Source organism: Dysidea avara, chromosome 1, assembly GCF_963678975.1.
Source record: "Dysidea avara chromosome 1, odDysAvar1.4, whole genome shotgun sequence".
Classification (NCBI taxonomy): Eukaryota; Metazoa; Porifera; class Demospongiae; order Dictyoceratida; family Dysideidae; genus Dysidea; species Dysidea avara.
In genome coordinates this window covers 39,488,415-39,508,412 of record NC_089272.1, presented here as the reverse complement: position 1 = coordinate 39,508,412, position 19,998 = coordinate 39,488,415, and the positions used below count along the sequence as shown (strand labels likewise).

General features: G+C 39.0%; 1 protein-coding gene across 1 annotated transcript in view; it reads right to left on the bottom strand.

The window, feature by feature from the left end:
* LOC136250185 (phosphatidylinositol phosphatase PTPRQ-like) overlaps positions 1-19,998 on the bottom strand; it is a 113,273-nt gene that overhangs the window by 44,633 nt on the left and 48,642 nt on the right. The window contains exons 7-8 of the mRNA XM_066042368.1: positions 11,528-11,821; positions 1,869-2,132 (exon numbers count right to left, since the gene is read on the bottom strand). Of these exons, the coding sequence (XP_065898440.1) occupies positions 1,869-2,132; positions 11,528-11,821 (558 nt within the window). The remainder of the gene's footprint in view (positions 1-1,868; positions 2,133-11,527; positions 11,822-19,998) is intronic.

Here is a 19,998-nt window from a genome sequence, read left to right as displayed (position 1 = left end):
CTTTTAAATAAGATGTTAATGATGCATTTATTTCTAAGCTCATGTTACGAACGTGCACTTAGCTGTTGAGAATATGGCATCCAGTGCAGCGTTAGGAGTCCTGAGGTGAGTGTGGAGCGAAACCTTCTTAAAAAGACTTTAAACAGCCTAATAAAGTATTGACTATTTTGAGCAAGAAGCAAAGAAGTCTAAAGTTTCCATCGACATCAAAGAGAGAATCCTGAAGGCCACCAGTAATACTATCTTTTTTGTTGGATTTTAGCATTCATTTTGCCATGCAAAGATTTCAAATACATATATGAGTTAAAGCGGAGTACCGCAAGAAAGATAGTTTTTCTATGCTGAAGAAAAGGTACAAAAAGTACTTTGTAAAAGCCCACTCAACTGTAATTATCAGGTACAAACTTTCACGAGTCCGTGTTGATGCAAATAGTTTCAACTGAGATGCAATCAGATGGAAGATCCATTCATTGTACAAAAGGAAGGAAAATCTATCACTCTCAGAAATTTTGGTAAGTTAATTTTGAATGCTGGAACCATTGTCATGTACTCCGCCTTAGTCCAAACTTCAGTATGATGGTGTATTCTCTGGGGGGAGAACATTGCTTAAAAGGTACGTTGTTGAGTGATATTGGTTTAAATACAGTAAAAGATGACTAATGACAATAGGTTAACATTGTAACAGTTTGTGATTTAATGTCACTACACACATACATGCAGGGTATACTATAAACAGCCCCACATAGTCCATCAACTTCATAAATATTTTAGATGAATGAGGCACAACAGAACAAAAGGAAGACCAGTTGTGCACTAGGATGAGACTTGGGCTAATGCACATGATGGAAAATTCAGAGCCTGTGTGGAACCCTGCACACCTACCAAAACAACCACCATCTGTTGATGGTGGCAACCCGCTCATAACACGGTAAGCCCTGCTGACCGGGTTAAATTGACAAGCAACATTAACCGACATTAAACAGCAGAAAATTGATCAACCTGACTACTCCTACAGTCCCCCAAATAGTCTTATCAGCCTCTACACAGCAGTGTACCCATCTTACATAGCTCATGGGAAAATTTTCTATAGGATGCAGCTGTCTCTTCACATGAATACAGTGTCCCTGTTTTTTTTTTAGCATGCACAACTCAGCTCATGGATTAAGCTTACCATTTCATTGACTGGCAAGAGTGCAGTATACCCAACTCAGCCCATAGATAGTGTTCCTATGTAGACTGTAATTCACATACACTGTATCAATTCTGTGTGATTATTTAAGTTCAAGTATAAAGTGACTCTTTCAAGCTACGTGCCAGTTACTGTGTACACATCAACTTATGAATAAAGTGTTTCTATTAGTGATTCAATCCAGCAATATCAAATGCCTTCAACGGATTAATTTCCTTGAAACTTTGCCCAATTACTGTACTCTGCAACAATTCTAAGCTGCCAAAGTGTTACGTTTCCACCTTGTTTACAGGACAAGTTATGAGTTATCAAGTCATGCCAACTGGAAAGACTATAGACTGGTTTTTTAGGTTAGCTAAATCTATCTTTATATACAAGCATAGATTTGTTCTACACTTTATTCCAGTACAGCACCTTGAGCTATGGCAATCGTGTCTATTGTTGAGAGCACTTCTGGCATCAATACAGGTTACTGGGGCATTTATTTTTACATGACATCACATGATCAGTCATACTGGGTCTACACATAATTCATTATTTATATAGTGAGGATACACAAGTACGTGCATAATGACCACTATGTGATATTGACAGTGTAAAATACTATGTACAGCTGTGACAGGACAACATATACAAATATGTATGACACTCGTACATATACATGTACAACAATAATCACCTGTAAATTTCCCTGTAGTTGTAGAAATAAGAAACAAATGACCATCATGTACACCAGTCCACTTAATTGTATAAACAATGTCTGCCAATCCAGAGACATTGTAGGTAGAGGCATTTAGTTGTGTTATTATAACTGCATCAGATGGTGATACTGTCAAAGTCATTGACACTGGTTCACATACTGGGTCATTAGTGAAAGGATAATATGATAAAGTTTTAAATAAACAACCGTCAAAAGTGTAATATGAGGTAGCAAAGTGAATTCCTGTGTGTAAATAATATATATGATACAGTATGGTATGCCTGTAATACTTAATGCTACTACACATGAACTAAAGTTATAATATGAAACAATGTCCACACATACTGTACATGCAAGCAGATATAAACTTTGCATAATGCTATAGCAAAAGCTATATTTGGTAGGCAAGAATATCACGTGGTTGATGCTACTCTGGCTTCTGTGGTAGATACTGCAGTTAACAGTGAAGAGATTTCAGCTTTATTACAAGCATACAAATTGAACAAAAATAAATTATCAAAGCTTCGAGACTTACTTTTTAAGAAAACTCTGACAGAATTGCAGTCACAGACTAAGATTGTTTTTTACAGACATGGCTTTTCCATGAAGCGGTCACTCCCACAACATACCATACCACACACCATACACCCATTATACAACTCATTGGATTGCGCCACCACAGAAGGTTGGCTATAATAATGATTGACTCTCACAACAACTTGTACAGCATACAATAAGAGACACTACAAAACTGATCAAACTTGAATTATATAGCTACATTGCAAAATCCGTATTTTTTGTGGAGTAGGGGCTAGCAAAATTATAATAAACTGAACAAACAAATTTTGAGCTGCCCAGCCCAGAACAACTCAGGCAAAAAACCTAAAGGCTCACTTTTTTTTGGCCATGTAGGAAAAAACCCAAAATGCTCCACTCCACAGTGTGTGTACCAGTATAAAGTCAAAATTATGAGTCTCCTTCTCCTACAATCAGTTATCTAACATTTGAGTCAAGGAAAACCAGAAGGGAGGGTGGGTGGGCCCAACCTGTAACACTCTTGTGGCCTAGAGTGAATTATAATATATCACAACACACTTTTATACCAAGCATCACGTGCTACGTATGACACAACCATGATGTATTAACGTGGGAGCTTATTTTCTTTCTAATTCATTCCATTCAAACGCCAGAAAATACACAGGTCCTGTACACAAACCAAATCCACCAGATTATAAGGTAGTGCTGGGTGGTTTTGAAAAATTATGAACAGTATCCAGTATCTAAAAAATTTAAAGTATCACGGTATGGTGGTACGTATATAGTATTGAATGTAGTAATCAATACAAACTTTTTAAATTTGAAATTAGTAAGGGGTCATCCATAATTTTCAGCATTTTCACAAGAGTACAGAGAGTACTCTTTTCCATAACCCCCTCCCCCCACCTAAAAGCGTACTATTAAAAATGTTGATATCGATCATGAATTGTATGTATGTATGTCACATATGAAATTGTTTTTATATTATTAAAAAGAGTTATTGTTGCTGCTTTTACACTGTAGGAATGCAGACAGATCGATCATACAAGAAGTTATTTACATGTGTGAATTTGTGTGACAATCATATACTTATTTGTGATTCTGCTCAGTCTGGTGTTTCTGAAGCTGGTATCTGGTGGGATAAATTTTACCACAAACAGGGAATTTTATCTCAACTTTGAACTTCTTTGACTGTGAAGTAGATTCTGATTCCTCTATTGATCTAGTTCCACTGTGTATCAAGCATGTATGGTGCTCCTTGTCAGTTTCACTGGTAAAAACATAACGGAAATGTGTACATCACAGAAATGGCTACCTGTTGGCTGTCTTCAACATAATGCATCAAATTATCATCAGTACTACAGCTTGAAACACCTGTACTAACTTGCTGAGTTACAACACTTTGTACATTATCATGAGCTTCAGCATATGATGTCTTCTTCTACTGCTACAGTTTCTTCATTCACTGTGGGCGTTCACAAAATGCTGGTATTGATTAGTTGGTGACTTGTGTACACTATCTGGATACCTAACGAGCTCAAGAAGAAGCTGCTCTGCCTTGAGCTGCAACTCACATTCCGCCATCTTAATGCTGAAATGAATGCGCATGCTGAATTATTTGGAATTATTTTTATACAGTGCTACATTATTAAAAACAGTACGTATTGGATTTACCCCCTCCCCCCAGCGTATGCTCAGTATGCTTGCGAAAATGCTGAAAATTATGGATGACCCCTAAGCCTTATAACTCATTCCAAGTTACAATTCAAGTTGGATAAATATCACAAGTAAAATGTGCTTAAGGCAAAAGGTTACAAATACATTTTAGACTATGGTACATATAGTATGCTTTGAAGTTTGGTCATTAATCAGGTATTTAAAATCCACTACATACCCACAGGTAGGTATCTAAACTGGTTAGATACCCGTGAAACAATTATTTGTCCCGTGTGCCACATGTTTTGTTGGATTCCAGTCACAATAGTCATCAGAAATCATCACTAGAGTGTGTAGAAAACATCGCTGGATAATAAAGATGATTGTATTCATCTAGGAAGCCTACCAGTGAGTTGTTTTAACACTAATTTGATCAGGAAGCTGCCATTACTGGCAGTGACCAGAGCCACATGAGCCATAGTCTAAATTGGTTATTGCCCAAATCCACAGTATCTTTGCTATTTTAGAGACCTTTGGAATGACACATAATCACCTCAGGCTTCGCCCTCGGTGATTATTATGTCATTTCTCAGGTCTCTAAAATAGCGATGATACCTGGATTTGTGCAATAACCTACACTTAATACTGCAATGTAATGAGACAGTAGCCTGGCACTACACAGCAAACAGTAAACCTCATGTTTACTTGAGGCGTGTGCTTGTAGTCACCACTAAACCATCAACACATAACTTAATTAAATGCCAGAGTCTTCAGGTGTGGCTTCTCCTAAAGTAGTACTATGCTATGCAATTCATACAAAACCATAGATACCAGTTCCTTCAATGCTGAATATGGTAAACTATATATATCTAATAGCCATACCGCAGTATGTAAAAATACCGATATACCGCCCAGCACTATTATAAGGGCACAACAATCTCAGGATCAGAACATATAAAATACCAATGGTGGTTGGCAGGTGGATGTACGTGCAGGTGAATGTCAAACATTAACAACTCATGGATGTAATTACACATTTGGCTCATTTGTAGTACTACTTGACACACAAAAATTATGTCACAATCTTCTCATTCAAATGTCTGACACAATACATATTTAATAATCAACCAAAATTTCCACATACATTTTTATAGAGAAGCCATAAAATTCACTGCTTATTATGGCCCTTTCCTACACTTGTAATGGAGCCAAGTCTGTTGTTGACACTTTGTTGACACAATTATCTGGTTCGCTGAAATGTTAATTCGCTTGAGAAAAGTCCATTTTTCAACTTGGTACATATAATATCATAAGCACATCACCACTGGTGATGGCAGGACACCTTGGACTGTTGCCCAGATACAGCATTTCCATGTGTATTTCTTTAACAGGTGGTCTTGAGAGCCAAATCTTAAGGCTGGAGACTTGACCCATTCTGTCATTATCCATTAATATGCCAATCATCCATGCCTCTAGCCTTGTGTTCCAGCTGGCCAGTGGCATTCCAAAAGTGCCAGAACGTTTACAGTGGCTGGCACACATTAACTCTTAAAAAGCAGCCTGAGCTAATCAGTGGCATGGCTGTGGTGTAAATGTCTACTGCATTGATGTGGCTAACCCTCCACATGCATGGCCATGTCAGTGTTTAATATGGACTATTAAAGTGACTTGTATTTATGGTAAATATTTCAAACTTCTGATCTTAGGCAACATTACAGTACTGCTCAAGTCTAACTCCATACATGCACACACGCACGCACGCACGCATGCACGCACGCACACACATACAGGTAGTGCAACAACGTGCAGTAATAAACATGACACACATGTGCATCAAAAATCAATGCATGTTAATTTAAAAAAAAAAAAAAAAACTGCTACATGCATGTATGCAAGGCTACAACTCAAGTGTACTAGCATATAGGCTGGCAAACTGTATACAGTGTAGTTACAGCAGTGATGGGTTGTTCAACGACCAATCTGCATTATTATAAGTGTACTTATGTAGCTAAACCATTACATCTAACCACATATGTTTTTCACTGTAGGGTAATCAATTGGCACGATCATATCACGGGAGATGCACAGCTAAATTAAGACATCTCAAGAAACAAATTCAAGGATATAATTTCTGGACTTCTAATTGCCCACACTACATTCAAACATTATATAATCTCCACTGTTACTAAAAGCCTTGTCAGGAAGCAGCCACAATGGTAGTCACGTGATATGCTACAGTAATTGCTTATTGACATTCCAACATTTTAACACATAGACTCTATTCAGTTTATCACTAATCCTTGACAATGGCTCTGTAAAGTTAGTTGGCAGTCATCGCATAAACTGAGAAAAACCTGAGGCTATTTACATGGATCCATGGCATTGTTTTCCAGTGTTAAAGCTGTACTATACATTGTAACAACTGTACAGGTGCCCCACCCATGGTACAATCTATTCAGAGGTGGCTACGGCTGACATACACAGGTTACTGTAGTCGTGATTTACAGTGATGAAAGAACACAGCAAACATGATTTATGAACAACTGGGTAGCTATCTCTCTCTCAATCTGTATACACAAACATTAACAATTTATTTTCCAAACTTTGGGTACATTTATTCTGTGTGCATTGTTACTCTGCAAATATACTACTTTAGAGTGGGTATTCAAAGGCACCGCTCAAAGCATATTGTCCGGGCAATATCTAGATATTACCTAGGCAATATCATGGGAATGTGGTTTGCTCTTTGATGCCCATTCAGTTCAAAGATAAGATATGCTTTGACTCATTACATTGAGCAACACGGAGCATTTAATTATGGGTTTGGGTTTACAAGTTGGGCTAGGCTCATGCAGTGTATTTGTTAAGTTTATATTATTTAACAGGAACTAAACTATGATGAATGATCTGTAATACGAGCACTTGGGCGATGTATGGATGCACATTTCTACCACAGGGGACATGTCAACTATTTAACAACCATGAAACAAGAAGAATATGACAACTAGGTAAGTAGCTTATAGCCCTAAGCACTCAACTTAATGTATTAACTTACTTACTGCCACAATAGAGAAGGTTTAATGCAATATAATTTTACATCCCCAAAAAGTCAATCCCACAATCAACACTTCCTGCTGTTTGTTGAAACATAACAGTGTAATAATAACTTTCTGAGAGCTGTTTGCAATTGAAACCACAATCATTCATCAGATGCTAGTGTATAAAACAAATGGGGTGAGTGTTCTGCAGTTCTTTCACTTTTCAGGTGAGTGTGACATGAGTGATATATATCACTTATACTACAACTGCTTGGGATTTTGCTGATATATACACCCACAGCCCTTGAGCCTGCGGTCCCCAGGCTTTGAGTGTATATATCAGCAAAATCCCTCATAGTTGTAGTATCTGAATCTAGCATCAATTTACCCATGTCTGTTAGCTGAGCAACAATTATAGCACTGTCATTGAAGCCAATACTAATGATGGTGTGGTTTCAATTTTACACATATTGGACAATAAGGCAAATACATATTCTTCTAACAAGGAATACTCCATGCTTGTAGGATGGCAATGCCAAGGGACGAGTGTCAATAATAACTGGCTTCTATTCAAATAAAAGACTTGTAGATACTTCAATGTATATACAGCTTGCATAAACAGATTATACGGACATAGAAGTTTGTTTACTAACATTGCTTAGTGAGTGTTGGTGAGTTTTGTACATATTTGACAATGGCATAGCCAGGAAAAAAATTTTACCGAGGCAAAGTTGAGAGGATCTGCTTCTGACTCAACTGATTCACAAAAACTTTCAAGCATGGGTGGTACAGCATTTGCAGGTTGACTCTTTGGTTGGATGGAATAAACTGTTTCAGAGTGTTTTTCTACATGTCATAAGTGATGCTCCAGCTTAGTTAATTAATGCTATGCTTCAAGTATTACTCAACACAAAAAACTGACTTAATCCAACAAAGATATTTTTAATGGTCAGGCCATCGATGGACTATGATGGAGGTCATCATGATGCACACTATTATTTTTATTGACCTGATGCGATAGTTAAGTCAGAAATTATGTAGCTATTTCTTTTATGTGATACTGAACTACATGTGCCAAGCATGTTAAGATAGAGACTATGGCCCTCAAGGAACATTTTGAAAATAAAATAATGCTTTGAAATGGCATGTGGAGGCTACATATATATATGTGACTGAATTTGACAAAACAAGGCTTTGACGCACAAAGCTTTGTTAGGAGATATGGCGATTTTAAGGAATCATTGTGTAATAACTTCCCAGAGCCTACAGCTGTGCAAACAAAATTTGCACCAATTGTTCATCTGTTCACTAGCTATCACTGAGTGGGTGTATACATTTCTGATACCCAAAATTTGCCCTGTTTTGAGCAGCTTTTTTCGAGCGGGTAATAATATCACAGGTGGTAGTAATAGGGTGGGAGGGTGGGGGTGGATGGTGGTCTTAATATACGGGTATAAAATGAAGTAAGAAGACGATTGGAATCCAGAGGCCAAGTTTGGGCTCTCCATGGCCCTCCATGGCCCTCCATGGCCCTCAAATTACTCCAAATTGACTGAGAACACTATTGGCGAGCTCTCTGTGAAGTCCCAGCTCACTACACACCATTATCACAAAGCCATGGCCATTTAATGGTGCCAATCTCACACTCGTGGCTTTGACAGGGTCGGAAGAAAGCTGCTACAGAAACCAGACTTGTCAGTGCTGAAGGAAGTACAGTGTGAAATATGATAGTGTATTAGACCAGCAATCCATTTCTGGTAAAATCGTAAGTTTGATTTTTTGTGTGTGGAAGCCTTGTTATGTGAAATCCGGTCACATATATATTTTAATTTATTTATTTTTTATTGTAACTGCTACTGCATGATATGCATGATCAATTAGCTCAACGCAATGCCATGCAGTTGTTTCAGTAATTTAAAGACAATTAACATACAGAGTACAGCTCAAAGGTAACGTCGCGAGTATACACATGCGAGTAATGCTTGCATCTTCTCGCGGGATCATTCTTTTGCAATGTACTGTACAATACCTGTGGAATATCGCGTGGATATGCACTAGCCGCATGAGACACTCACTACACATGAGAACACTCGCTACTGAGTTTAGTAACTTCATACAACACTTAAATTACATAAACATTTGTGATCGTTCCCATAATTATGTTCGTGCAAGCCTAGCTAGCTAATTATACAGTAGAATGCAATAAATGCACGCCTGGGCCCGCAGAACGCAATGGGTGGAATATTTACGAAAACAAAAAAAAATCCGTAAATTCTAAAGCGCTTGTTTCACAATGAAAGAAAGTGATAACACCAAAAACCGTGGCAGCATCGTGATCCCAAAAGCAAGAGGAGTTCCAAAATCTTTGTTTCGTGTCAGTACTCTCAAGGAGACAGAATATATCAGCGTTAGTCTGCCTTGCATTAAACGAGTGGTTCACTATCGCTTTTTCTCATGTTCGTTTTCCTTCGCCGGTCCCCCGTGGACGTAGGAAAGGCCTGGAAGACAAAACTTACCCAGCAATGGATTTGCTTGTTAATGAAGAATGCGATGGTGCAAGTTGCATCTTGGTAGAGGACTGCATCCGTATGTTATGATCCTTTTATTAAACGCCTGTAGTTTATTGTCACTGTACAAATCGATTTTTTGCTGTTAGCACTTCGTAGGCCCTTCGTAGCGCTGTGACTTTGAAATTTCTTGGCTTCTAGAGTTGAAACTTTGGTTGACCATTCCTTTAACTATCTAAATAAAGAAAATACGAATTAGAAAAATGCACTAGCTGGGGTTCTGTGGCATTACATGGCGACCAATCCATATAGGTTTACGGTAGCTATACTGCTAGCTACAGCACTGACTGTATAGTCCGTGACAGAGTCAAGGTCAAGTCAGTAGCTAAGTTACCTAGTATTCGGTAGCTACAACACAGGCATTGCAATAGGAGACTTCACAGCTGGCGGAACTGAGCCAGTGCCGCCTCCCAAGACCATAGGTGAGACGTGCTATCTGGTCTTGCGTGACGCTCTCGAGTAAAGTTAGCTATCGTGGAGCAGTACTGTAGCTTTGCTGCCTCCACACGGGTCACTCGAGCGCACGTCACGCGCGTCATGCGTGTACATGCGACGTTACCCGTGAGCTGTACTGTATAAAATGTAAATAATTTAGACCAAGCATTGTAATGGGAGCAGTGGCTATAATCTGTACTGAATGCACTATTAGAGTATATTACAATGACTTCTCTATTAGAGTATCTCAATCTTTTCATGCAAATTCAAGTAGCTGAAAAGTGGTCCAGCCAATGCTGGACTGTGTCACCGTGGGCTCTGGCCTTACTTACTACAGCCATAGACTCTATTATGTGTGGTACAGTAATGCTGTCTAGTAGTAACATTTGAGTAGAAAATTCAGGGTGCCAAAACTCAGGCCTGCCCAGCATGAATTGTTGGGTATTTTTTACCGAGGCAGCTGCCTTGGTTGCCTCAAAGGTAGCTATGCCATTGTTTGCTTTTGCTGCATTCACTGTTTACAACAAACACGTTTTTGTAAATGGTGATAATTAAATACCTTGCTGGGCTCATGGTGGAAATTGCTTGGGAAATACATAACTATCATGATCAACTATTTACGTATGTACGTACCATACAGCTTTAGTAAACTCTTGAAATACCGTATACTGTTGTTTTGCTGGGAATTATGGTACGTATAGTACAGTAGTACTGTACTGTATTGTATTGTATTCTAGAGAAGATAAAGGTTTCCATATTTTCACAAAAAATATATATTGACCAGAAACCAGCCTCACAGTATCCTTACAGTATTGGTAAGGTATAACTCTTGTGTGACCTAAATTGCTTTTAGTTTTCTTAATTAGGAGAATTTTCTACTGACTGCTAAGTTACTCACTTCTTGTTCCTTCAGACAAGTGTAATTGACAATGGCCAAGGCTACAGGCTTGATCTTTTACTGTTTGATGTTGCTTCAGCCTGACAGGTATCTTTTGGCATACTGCAGTATGTACATACAAAGCACACATCATGGACTTACCTTTGTCCTCCTTTGTGTCAGCTGACAGCGCAAGGTGTTGATTTTCAGTAGTGCATTATGGCTTCCTGTGGCTTTGCTGACTAGCTACATATTATGGTTATCATGCATACTCTCAAAAGTGACTGAACTGACTGCACAGATACTACAGTTCATGACTAAACTAAGGATTAAACATCCACTAGTATATTTGAAAATGCAGGCATCCTTCCTTGTTTCAATTTCTATAATCTCTAATGAAACTTGAAATACTTAATTTTTCCTTGTACACCTATATGTTTAATAAAACTATTCACAGCATACATTAACTACTACTAGCTACAATTGCAATATTACTATTACCACTATGTACAGAAATCATGTACATACCTGCCACACGAAGGATAACACTGTCAGGAGTTATTACACCACCACTATAACTACACGTGTATATCTTATAGTTATCTACTCGTGTAACATTGGTGATAATAAGATCTGTAAGTCCTTCACCAGTTGAGTTAAAAATTATGTAGTGGTTCAGAGTGTCATTGTCATCATTGATCATTTTACCATTTCTACTCCATGTACCAGGAACTGCAGCATTATTAAAGATCACCCTGCATTGTAGGGTTATATTTCCTGTTTCACACACTCTAGCACCAGTAGCAGGTAAAATGATTGTTACTATGTGAAAGAATATCAAAATTATTAACATATTTCATACATAAGTATGCACACCATACAGACCTATTGCAAAGAATTTGGGAATCATGGCATTGTAGAATGCAACAAGCCTGCAGCGCATTTTCTACAGTACACATGAAAGAGGTGCAGCTGTATGTACAAGCATTCTAACCAGTTCCAACAACTCAGTACATCCTACCTATAAACTTTTAAAATTATATATATATATTTATCCATATATGTACATGTTCTGAGATATACTGTATCTAATCCAAAACAGCCAAGCTGTAAAAAAAGAGTGCGGCCCTGAGAAAGGCTATGGTGAAAAAAGATGTGAAATCCAAGGTGGCGGCCAAGAAATGGCTGTGATGGTAGGTTAATGGTAAAAATTTTAATAACGACAATTCAGGTGAATTTTGTGCCAATTGACCAAGCGGCACCAAATTCACCTGAATTGTTGTTATTAAAATTTTTACCATTAACCTACCATCACAGCCATTTCTTGGCCGCCACCTTGGATTTCACATCTTTTTTCACCATAGCCTTTCTCAGAGCCGCACTCTTTTTTTACAGCTTGGCTGTTTTGGATTAGATTTCACTTCTTTTTGTATTTGTATACCCCAAAGCCGGCCTATGGCTGGCTTTAGGGCTTTTTAACCTGTCATTTTTTCTTTACTACAGGAAGAAGAAAAGATGAAGAGGGATGATTTCTTAGTAGCTGACCTCTCTGCAAGGTGATCCTTCTAGCTGATCTCTCTACCGGATGACTTGCTTGTAGCTGAACTCTCTACAGGGTGATTTGTTTGTAGCTGAACTCTCTACAAGGTAACTTCTTCTAGCTGATCTTTCTACAGGGTGATTTGTTTGTCTCTACAGGGCACTTTGTTTGCAACTGAACTCTCTACATGGTAGTTTCTTTGTAGCGGAACTCTCTACAATGTAACTTCTTCTAGCTGAACTCTCTACAGGGTGACTTGTTTCTAGCTGAACTCTCTACAGGGTGATTTGTTTGACAGGGGCGGATCCAGAGTCTGGAAAGAGGGGGGCACCTTGCTGAAAAAAAGTTGAAGAGCAAAAAAAAAAAAAAAAAGGTCACAACAATAATAGCTAGTTATCCTTTACCAAATATAATATATCACGTATGTTATGTAAAATAAAATCCTATTTATAGCTTCCTAAGTAAGCTACACTTCCCCCATGAACACTGTGACTGCTTTATTAGAGTGATTGGTGATTGACTCCTCTACTAGAGTATCTCGATCTTATATACATTTTTTAAGGGAGGGGGGGGGGGGCACGTGCCCCCCCCTGGATCCGCCCCTGTTTGTAGCTGAACTCTCTACAAGGTAACTTCTTCTAGCTGATCTTTCTACAGGGTGATTTGTTTGTCTCTACAGGGCAATTTGTTTGCAGCTGAACAGAACTCTCTACATGGTAGTTTCTTTGTAGCTGAACTCTCTACAATGTAACTTCTTCTAGCTGAACTCTCTACAGGGTGACTTGTTTCTAGCTGATCTCTCTACAGTGTAACTTGTTTCTAGCTGAACTCTCTACAGGTTGATTTATTTGTAGCTGAATTCTCTACAAGGTAACTTCTTCTAGCTGATCTTTCTACAGGGTGATTTGTTTGTAGCTGAACTCTCTACAGGGTGATTTGTTTGTAGCTGAATTCTCTACAAGGTAACTTCTTCTAGCTGATCTTTCTACAGGGTGATTTGTTTGTCTCTACAGGGCAATTTGGTTGTAGCTGAACTCTCTACATGGTAGTTTCTTTGTAGCTGAACTCTCTACAATGTAACTTCTTCTAGCTGAACTCTCTACAGGGTAACTTGTTTCTAGCTGAACTCTCTACAGGGTGATTTGTTTGTAGGTGAACTCTCTACAAGGTAACTTCTTCTAGATGATCTTTCTACAGAGTGATTTGTTTGTAGCTGAATTCTCTACAGGGCAATTTGTTTGCAGCTGAACTCTCTACATGGTAGTTTCTTTGTAGCTGAACTCTCTACAATGTAACTTCTTTGTAGCTGACCTCTCTGCAAGGTGATCCTTCTAGCTGATCTCTCTACCGGATGACTTGTTTGTAGCTGAACTCTCTAGAGGGTGATTTATTTGTAGCTGAACTCTCTACAGGGTGATTTGTTTGTAGCTGAATTCTCTACAAGGTAACTTCTTCTAGCTGATCTTTCTACAGGGTGATTTGTTTGTCTCTACAGGGCAATTTGGTTGTAGCTGAACTCTCTACATGGTAGTTTCTTTGTAGCTGAACTCTCTACAATGTAACTTCTTCTAGCTGAACTCTCTACAGGGTAACTTGTTTCTAGCTGAACTCTCTACAGGGTGATTTGTTTGTAGGTGAACTCTCTACAAGGTAACTTCTTCTAGATGATCTTTCTACAGAGTGATTTGTTTGTAGCTGAATTCTCTACAGGGCAATTTGTTTGCAGCTGAACTCTCTACATGGTAGTTTCTTTGTAGCTGAACTCTCTACAATGTAACTTCTTTGTAGCTGACCTCTCTGCAAGGTGATCCTTCTAGCTGATCTCTCTACCGGATGACTTGTTTGTAGCTGAACTCTCTAGAGGGTGATTTATTTGTAGCTGAACTCTCTACAGGGTGATTTGTTTGTAGCTGAATTCTCTACAAGGTAACTTCTTCTAGCTGATCTTTCTACAGGGTGATTTGTTTGTCTCTACAGGGCAATTTGGTTGTAGCTGAACTCTCTACATGGTAGTTTCTTTGTAGCTGAACTCTCTACAATGTAACTTCTTCTAGCTGAACTCTCTACAGGGTAACTTGTTTCTAGCTGAACTCTCTACAGGGTGATTTGTTTGTAGGTGAACTCTCTACAAGGTAACTTCTTCTAGATGATCTTTCTACAGAGTGATTTGTTTGTAGCTGAATTCTCTACAGGGCAATTTGTTTGCAGCTGAACTCTCTACATGGTAGTTTCTTTGTAGCTGAACTCTCTACAATGTAACTTCTTTGTAGCTGACCTCTCTGCAAGGTGATCCTTCTAGCTGATCTCTCTACCGGATGACTTGTTTGTAGCTGAACTCTCTAGAGGGTGATTTATTTGTAGCTGAACTCTCTACAAGGTAACTTCTTCTAGCTGATCTTTCTACAGGGTGATTTGTTTGTAGCTGAATTCTGTACAGGTGATTTGTTTGCAGCTGAGCTCTTTATAGAATGGTTTCTTTGTATAGCTGAACTCTCTACAAGGTAACTTCTTCTAACTGAACTTTCTACAGGGCAATTTGTTTGTGGCTGAATTTTCTACAGGGTGATTTCTTTGCAGCTGAACTCTATACATGGTGGTTTCTTTGTAGCTGAACTCTCTACAAGGTGACTTCTTCTAGCTGATCTCTCTACAGGGTGATTTGTTTGTAGCTGAACGATCTACAAGGTAACTTTTTATAACTGATCTTTGTACAGGGTGATTTGTTTGTAGCTGAATTCTGTACAGGTGATTTGTTTGCAGCTGAGCTCTTTACAGAATGGTTTCTTTGTAGCTGAACTCTCTACAAGGTAACTTCTTCTAAATGATCTTTCTACAGGGCAATTTGTTTGTGGCTGAATTTTCTACAGGGTGATTTCTTTGCAGCTGAACTCTCTACATGGTGATTTCTTTGTAAAATTTCTTTGCAGCTGAACTCTCTACATGGTGATTTCTTTGTAACTGACCTCTCTGCAAGGTGATACTTCTAGCTGATCTCTCTACCGGATGACTTGTTTGTAGCTGAACTCTCTACAGGGTGGTTTGTTTGTAGCTGAACTCTCTACAAGGTAACTTCTTCTAGCTGATCTTTCTACAGGGTGATTTGTTTGTAGCTGACCTCTCTGCAAGGTGACCCTTCTAGCTGATCTCTCTACTGGATGACTTGTTTGTAGCTGAACTCTCTACAGGGTGGTTTGTTTGTAGCTGAACTCTCTACAAGGTAACTTCTTCTAGCTGATCTTTCTACAGGGTGATTTGTTTGTAGCTGAATTCTCTACAGGGCGATTTATTTGCAGATAAACTGCTGAACTCTCTACAATGTAACTTCTTCTAGCTGAACTCTCTACTGGTGGCTTGTTTCAAGCTGATCTCTCTACAGGGTGACTTGTTTCTAGCTGAACTCTCTACAGGGTGATTTGTTTGTAGCTGAACTCTCTACAAGGTAACTTCTTCTAGCTGATCTTTCTACAGGGTGATTTGTTTGTAGCTGAATTCTCTACAGGGCGATTTGTTTGCAGATAAACTGCTGAACTCTCTACAATGTAACTTCTTCTAGCTGAACTCTCTACTGGTGGCTTGTTTCAAGCTGATCTCTCTACAGGGTGACTTGTTTCTAGCTGAACTCTCTACAGGGTGATTTGTTTGTAGCTGAACTCTCTACAAGGTAACTTCTTCTAGCTGATCTTTCTACAGGGTGATTTGTTTGTAGCTGAATTCTCTACAGGGTGACTTGTTTCTAGCTGAACTCTCTACAGGGTGATTTGTTTGTAGCTGAACTCTCTACAAGGTAACTTCTTCTAGCTGATCTTTCTACAGGGTGATTTGTTTGTAGCTGAATTCTCTACAGGGCGATTTGTTTGCAGTTAAACTGCTGAACTCTCTACAATGTAACTTCTTCTAGCTGAACTCTCTACAGGGTAATTTGTTTGTAGCTGAATTCTCTACTGGGCGATTTGTTTGCAGCTGAACTCTCTACATTGTAGTTTCTTTGTAGCTGAACTCTCTACAATGTAACTTCTTCTAGCTGAACTCTCTACGGGTGGCTTGTTTCTAGCTGATCTCTCTACAGGGTGACTTGTTTGTAGCTGAACTCTCTACAGGGTGATTTGTTTGTAGCTGAATTCTCTAAAGGGCAATTTATTTGCAGCTAAACTGCTGAACTTTCTACAAGGTAACTTCTTCTAGCTGAACTCTCTACAGGGTAATTTGTTTGTAGCTGAATTCTCTACTGGGCGATTTGTTTGCAGCTGAACTCTCTACATTGTAGTTTCTTTGTAGCTGAACTCTCTACAATGTAACTTCTTCTAGCTGAACTCTCTACGGATGGCTTGTTTCTAGCTGATCCCTCTACAGGGTGACTTGTTTCTAGCTGAACTCTCTGCAAGGTGATTTGTTTGTAGCTGAACTCTCTACAAGGTAACTTCTTCTAGCTGATCTTTCTACAGGGTAATTTGTTTGTAGCTGAATTCTCTACAGGGTGAATTGTTTGCAGCTGAACTCTCTACATGGTAGTTTCTTTGTAGCTAAACTTTCTACAATGTAATTTCTTCTAGCTGAACTCTCTACAGGATGACTTGTTTCTAGCTGATCTCTGTACAGGGTGACTTGTTCCTGGCTGAACTCTCTACAGGTGATTTGTTTGCAGCTGAACTCTCTTACATGGTGGTTTCTTTGTAGCTGAACTCTCTACAAAGTGACTTCTTCTAGCTGATCTATCTACAGGATGACTTGTTTCTAACTGAACTCTCTACAGTGTGATCTGTTCATAGCGGAACTTTCTACTGGGTGATTTGCTTGCAGCTAAACTCTTTGCATGATTGTTTCTTTGTAACTGAACTCTCTACAAGGAAACTTCTTCTAGCTGATCTCTCTACAGGGTAATTTGTTTGTAGCTGAATTCTCTACAGGGTGATTTATTTGAGCTGAACTCTCTACATGATGGCTTCTTTGTAGATGAACCCTCTATAAGGTACCTTCTTCTAGCCGATCTGACTACAGGGTGACTTGTTTGTAGCTGAATTCTCTACAGAATAACTTGCAATGTAAGATTACTGAGTAATTATAAATGCAGCTGAATACTTTATTAGGGTGACTGTTCTATTAGAGTATCTCGATCTCGCATTTGCTGCACGTAGTTGCCTTTCGAATCATAACTCAGTGATTTGTAATCCGATTCTTCTGTACTACTGCAAGGACTTTCTATGATGATTATTCCAGCTACATACTGATTTTCAGCTCGTTGATCTAAGCGGTTTGCCTGGTAGACACGAAAACTAATAGTTTTTTTATTCATAAAAATCGATCGCGTAATTTTGACACAGGTTGGGTTTTGTGTCATATCTCCATGGTCTTTATCCCGATTACTTTCAAACCACAAAAAGGCACTCCTACGATGGTTGCTCCATCTACACATCAAGTTTCAACTGATTCCTCCAAGGGGTTTACCCTGTAGGCGTGACAGACCTTCGACCTTATTTTACGCAAATAATCGGTCATAACTCCGTGAATGTTCATCGGATTCCTACCAAAGTTGGTACGGAGATCCGCCTTAATGAGCCCTTTAAGTGTGCCAAATTTCAGCCCGATCCGAACACGAATTCGTGTTTTATGGCGGATTTTGCGAAGTGTGCGAAATGAAGAAGTAGAAGAAGAAAAAAACGAAGAAATTAAAACGAAATTTTGTTCGCTCGTATCTCGGAAATGGCTGGAGCGATTTTCTTCAAATTTGGTGTGTAGACTCCCCTAGCTGGCCGGCACCTCTCTACCAAATTTGGTTCCAATCGGATAAGGGATCACAGAGCTACATAGGTGTGAAAATTGCGTTTTCTTTCTTCCTGTTAATATACTCACGGGTGGCACGCCGGCTTCTTGGGCCGCACGACACACTACCGTGTGTCTTGATACACCATACCGTTTAAGTAGGGATTGCACAGAAAAATTTGCACACCACCCAAAAGTCCACTTCTAAAAAAATCACCCTAGAGACATTTTACGTGACAAAAATTTACAGAATAATACAAGTCCATAAAAAATTTTAAATATAACAAAATACTTACAAATGGCCATATGTGACCCGGTCTGCGAAAAGGGCTCTTATAGCCTTTCCAATTATCCATGTTTGGCTAATCATAACTCCTAATCTACTAAAGCTATCACCATGTAATTACACCCACAGCTACTGCCAGGTTAGGGTTGTTGAGTGACCAAATTATAGGCTTGTATCATATTCACCAGTCAAGTTATGGGTTACCATATATATGCAATTGGAAAGGCTATAAGAGCCCTTTTCGCAGACCGGGTCACATATATAGAATTTTTTTTAAAAATTGCCAAAACTCAGATTTTAGTCTCACTGCCTCACTATCTCACTGACTACAGTCGCAAGGCTAGAGGCCAAACGAAGCAGCGTATGGCCACCATTTTACAACACAATAACAAACTCACCAGTGGGATGTGCCTTTTGAGGTTCCGAAAAGTGTAGGCCCTCTGCGCCTTGTCTTTTCTTTTTTATCTTCAATCAGGCTGCTTGTTTTCTTCTTCATCCAATAAAACCATATCGAGGCATTAATTTTCCGTATCAACACTTTCTTTCAGCAACATATACATGTAGATGCCACAGAATAATTTCAGAGCTGGGTTTCAGAAGCACTTTAGTCTCGGTGCTACTATAAGAGATATACTAGCTAGACATCTGCAAATTTGCAATTGGGATCCTGTTTGCATTTGCAACCATGCCCATCAATAAAGATTTAGGTGGACTACCATAGATTCCCTAAAATTTTGGAATCTCTAAATATTCGGCACTGCCCGTGCTTTGAACGCAATGTGCTCTAAATTTTGGCAACCACAGGAAAAATTCTAATAATAAGCGCGCTAATTTTTTGGCACTTGGAATACTAGTTGACGAAGGTCTCTTGAGTACTGGGGATTCCCAGTGACTTCACATAATATGCTACCTCGATGCTGGATGAAGCACCAAGTGCAAAATTGTTCAGGGAACGTACCCACCAACGATATTATCCTGTGACATCACGGCTAATGCAAAACGGATCTTCGTTTCTATTCACAGAATAAAATCTCTACTGGCCCCACATCTCCTTCTAACATGATAAACCCCCAGACTTTGTTGAGCCATGAAACACTTCACGCAGCATAGATTTATCACAAGATAGTTTAATAATATTGTTGAATGTGGTTTCTATTTTTTTATACTTGTTGAAATCCTTAATATTACGTCTGGGTGCATTGTATTCAAAAGCAATGTAGTAATGACATTGACCATCCCCAAACAATGTAGGCAATCATAGTACATAGTGCTGCAGTCAAGTGAGTGTTACGGTATCGTCAGCTCCACCTCAAGGCATTCCTGTTTGTCCCTGTAGAACAAACTCCAGAACGTAAGCAGTAAACGGTCGTAAATAACATAGCCATGAAGTATGAGACTGTATTAGGGATACATTCC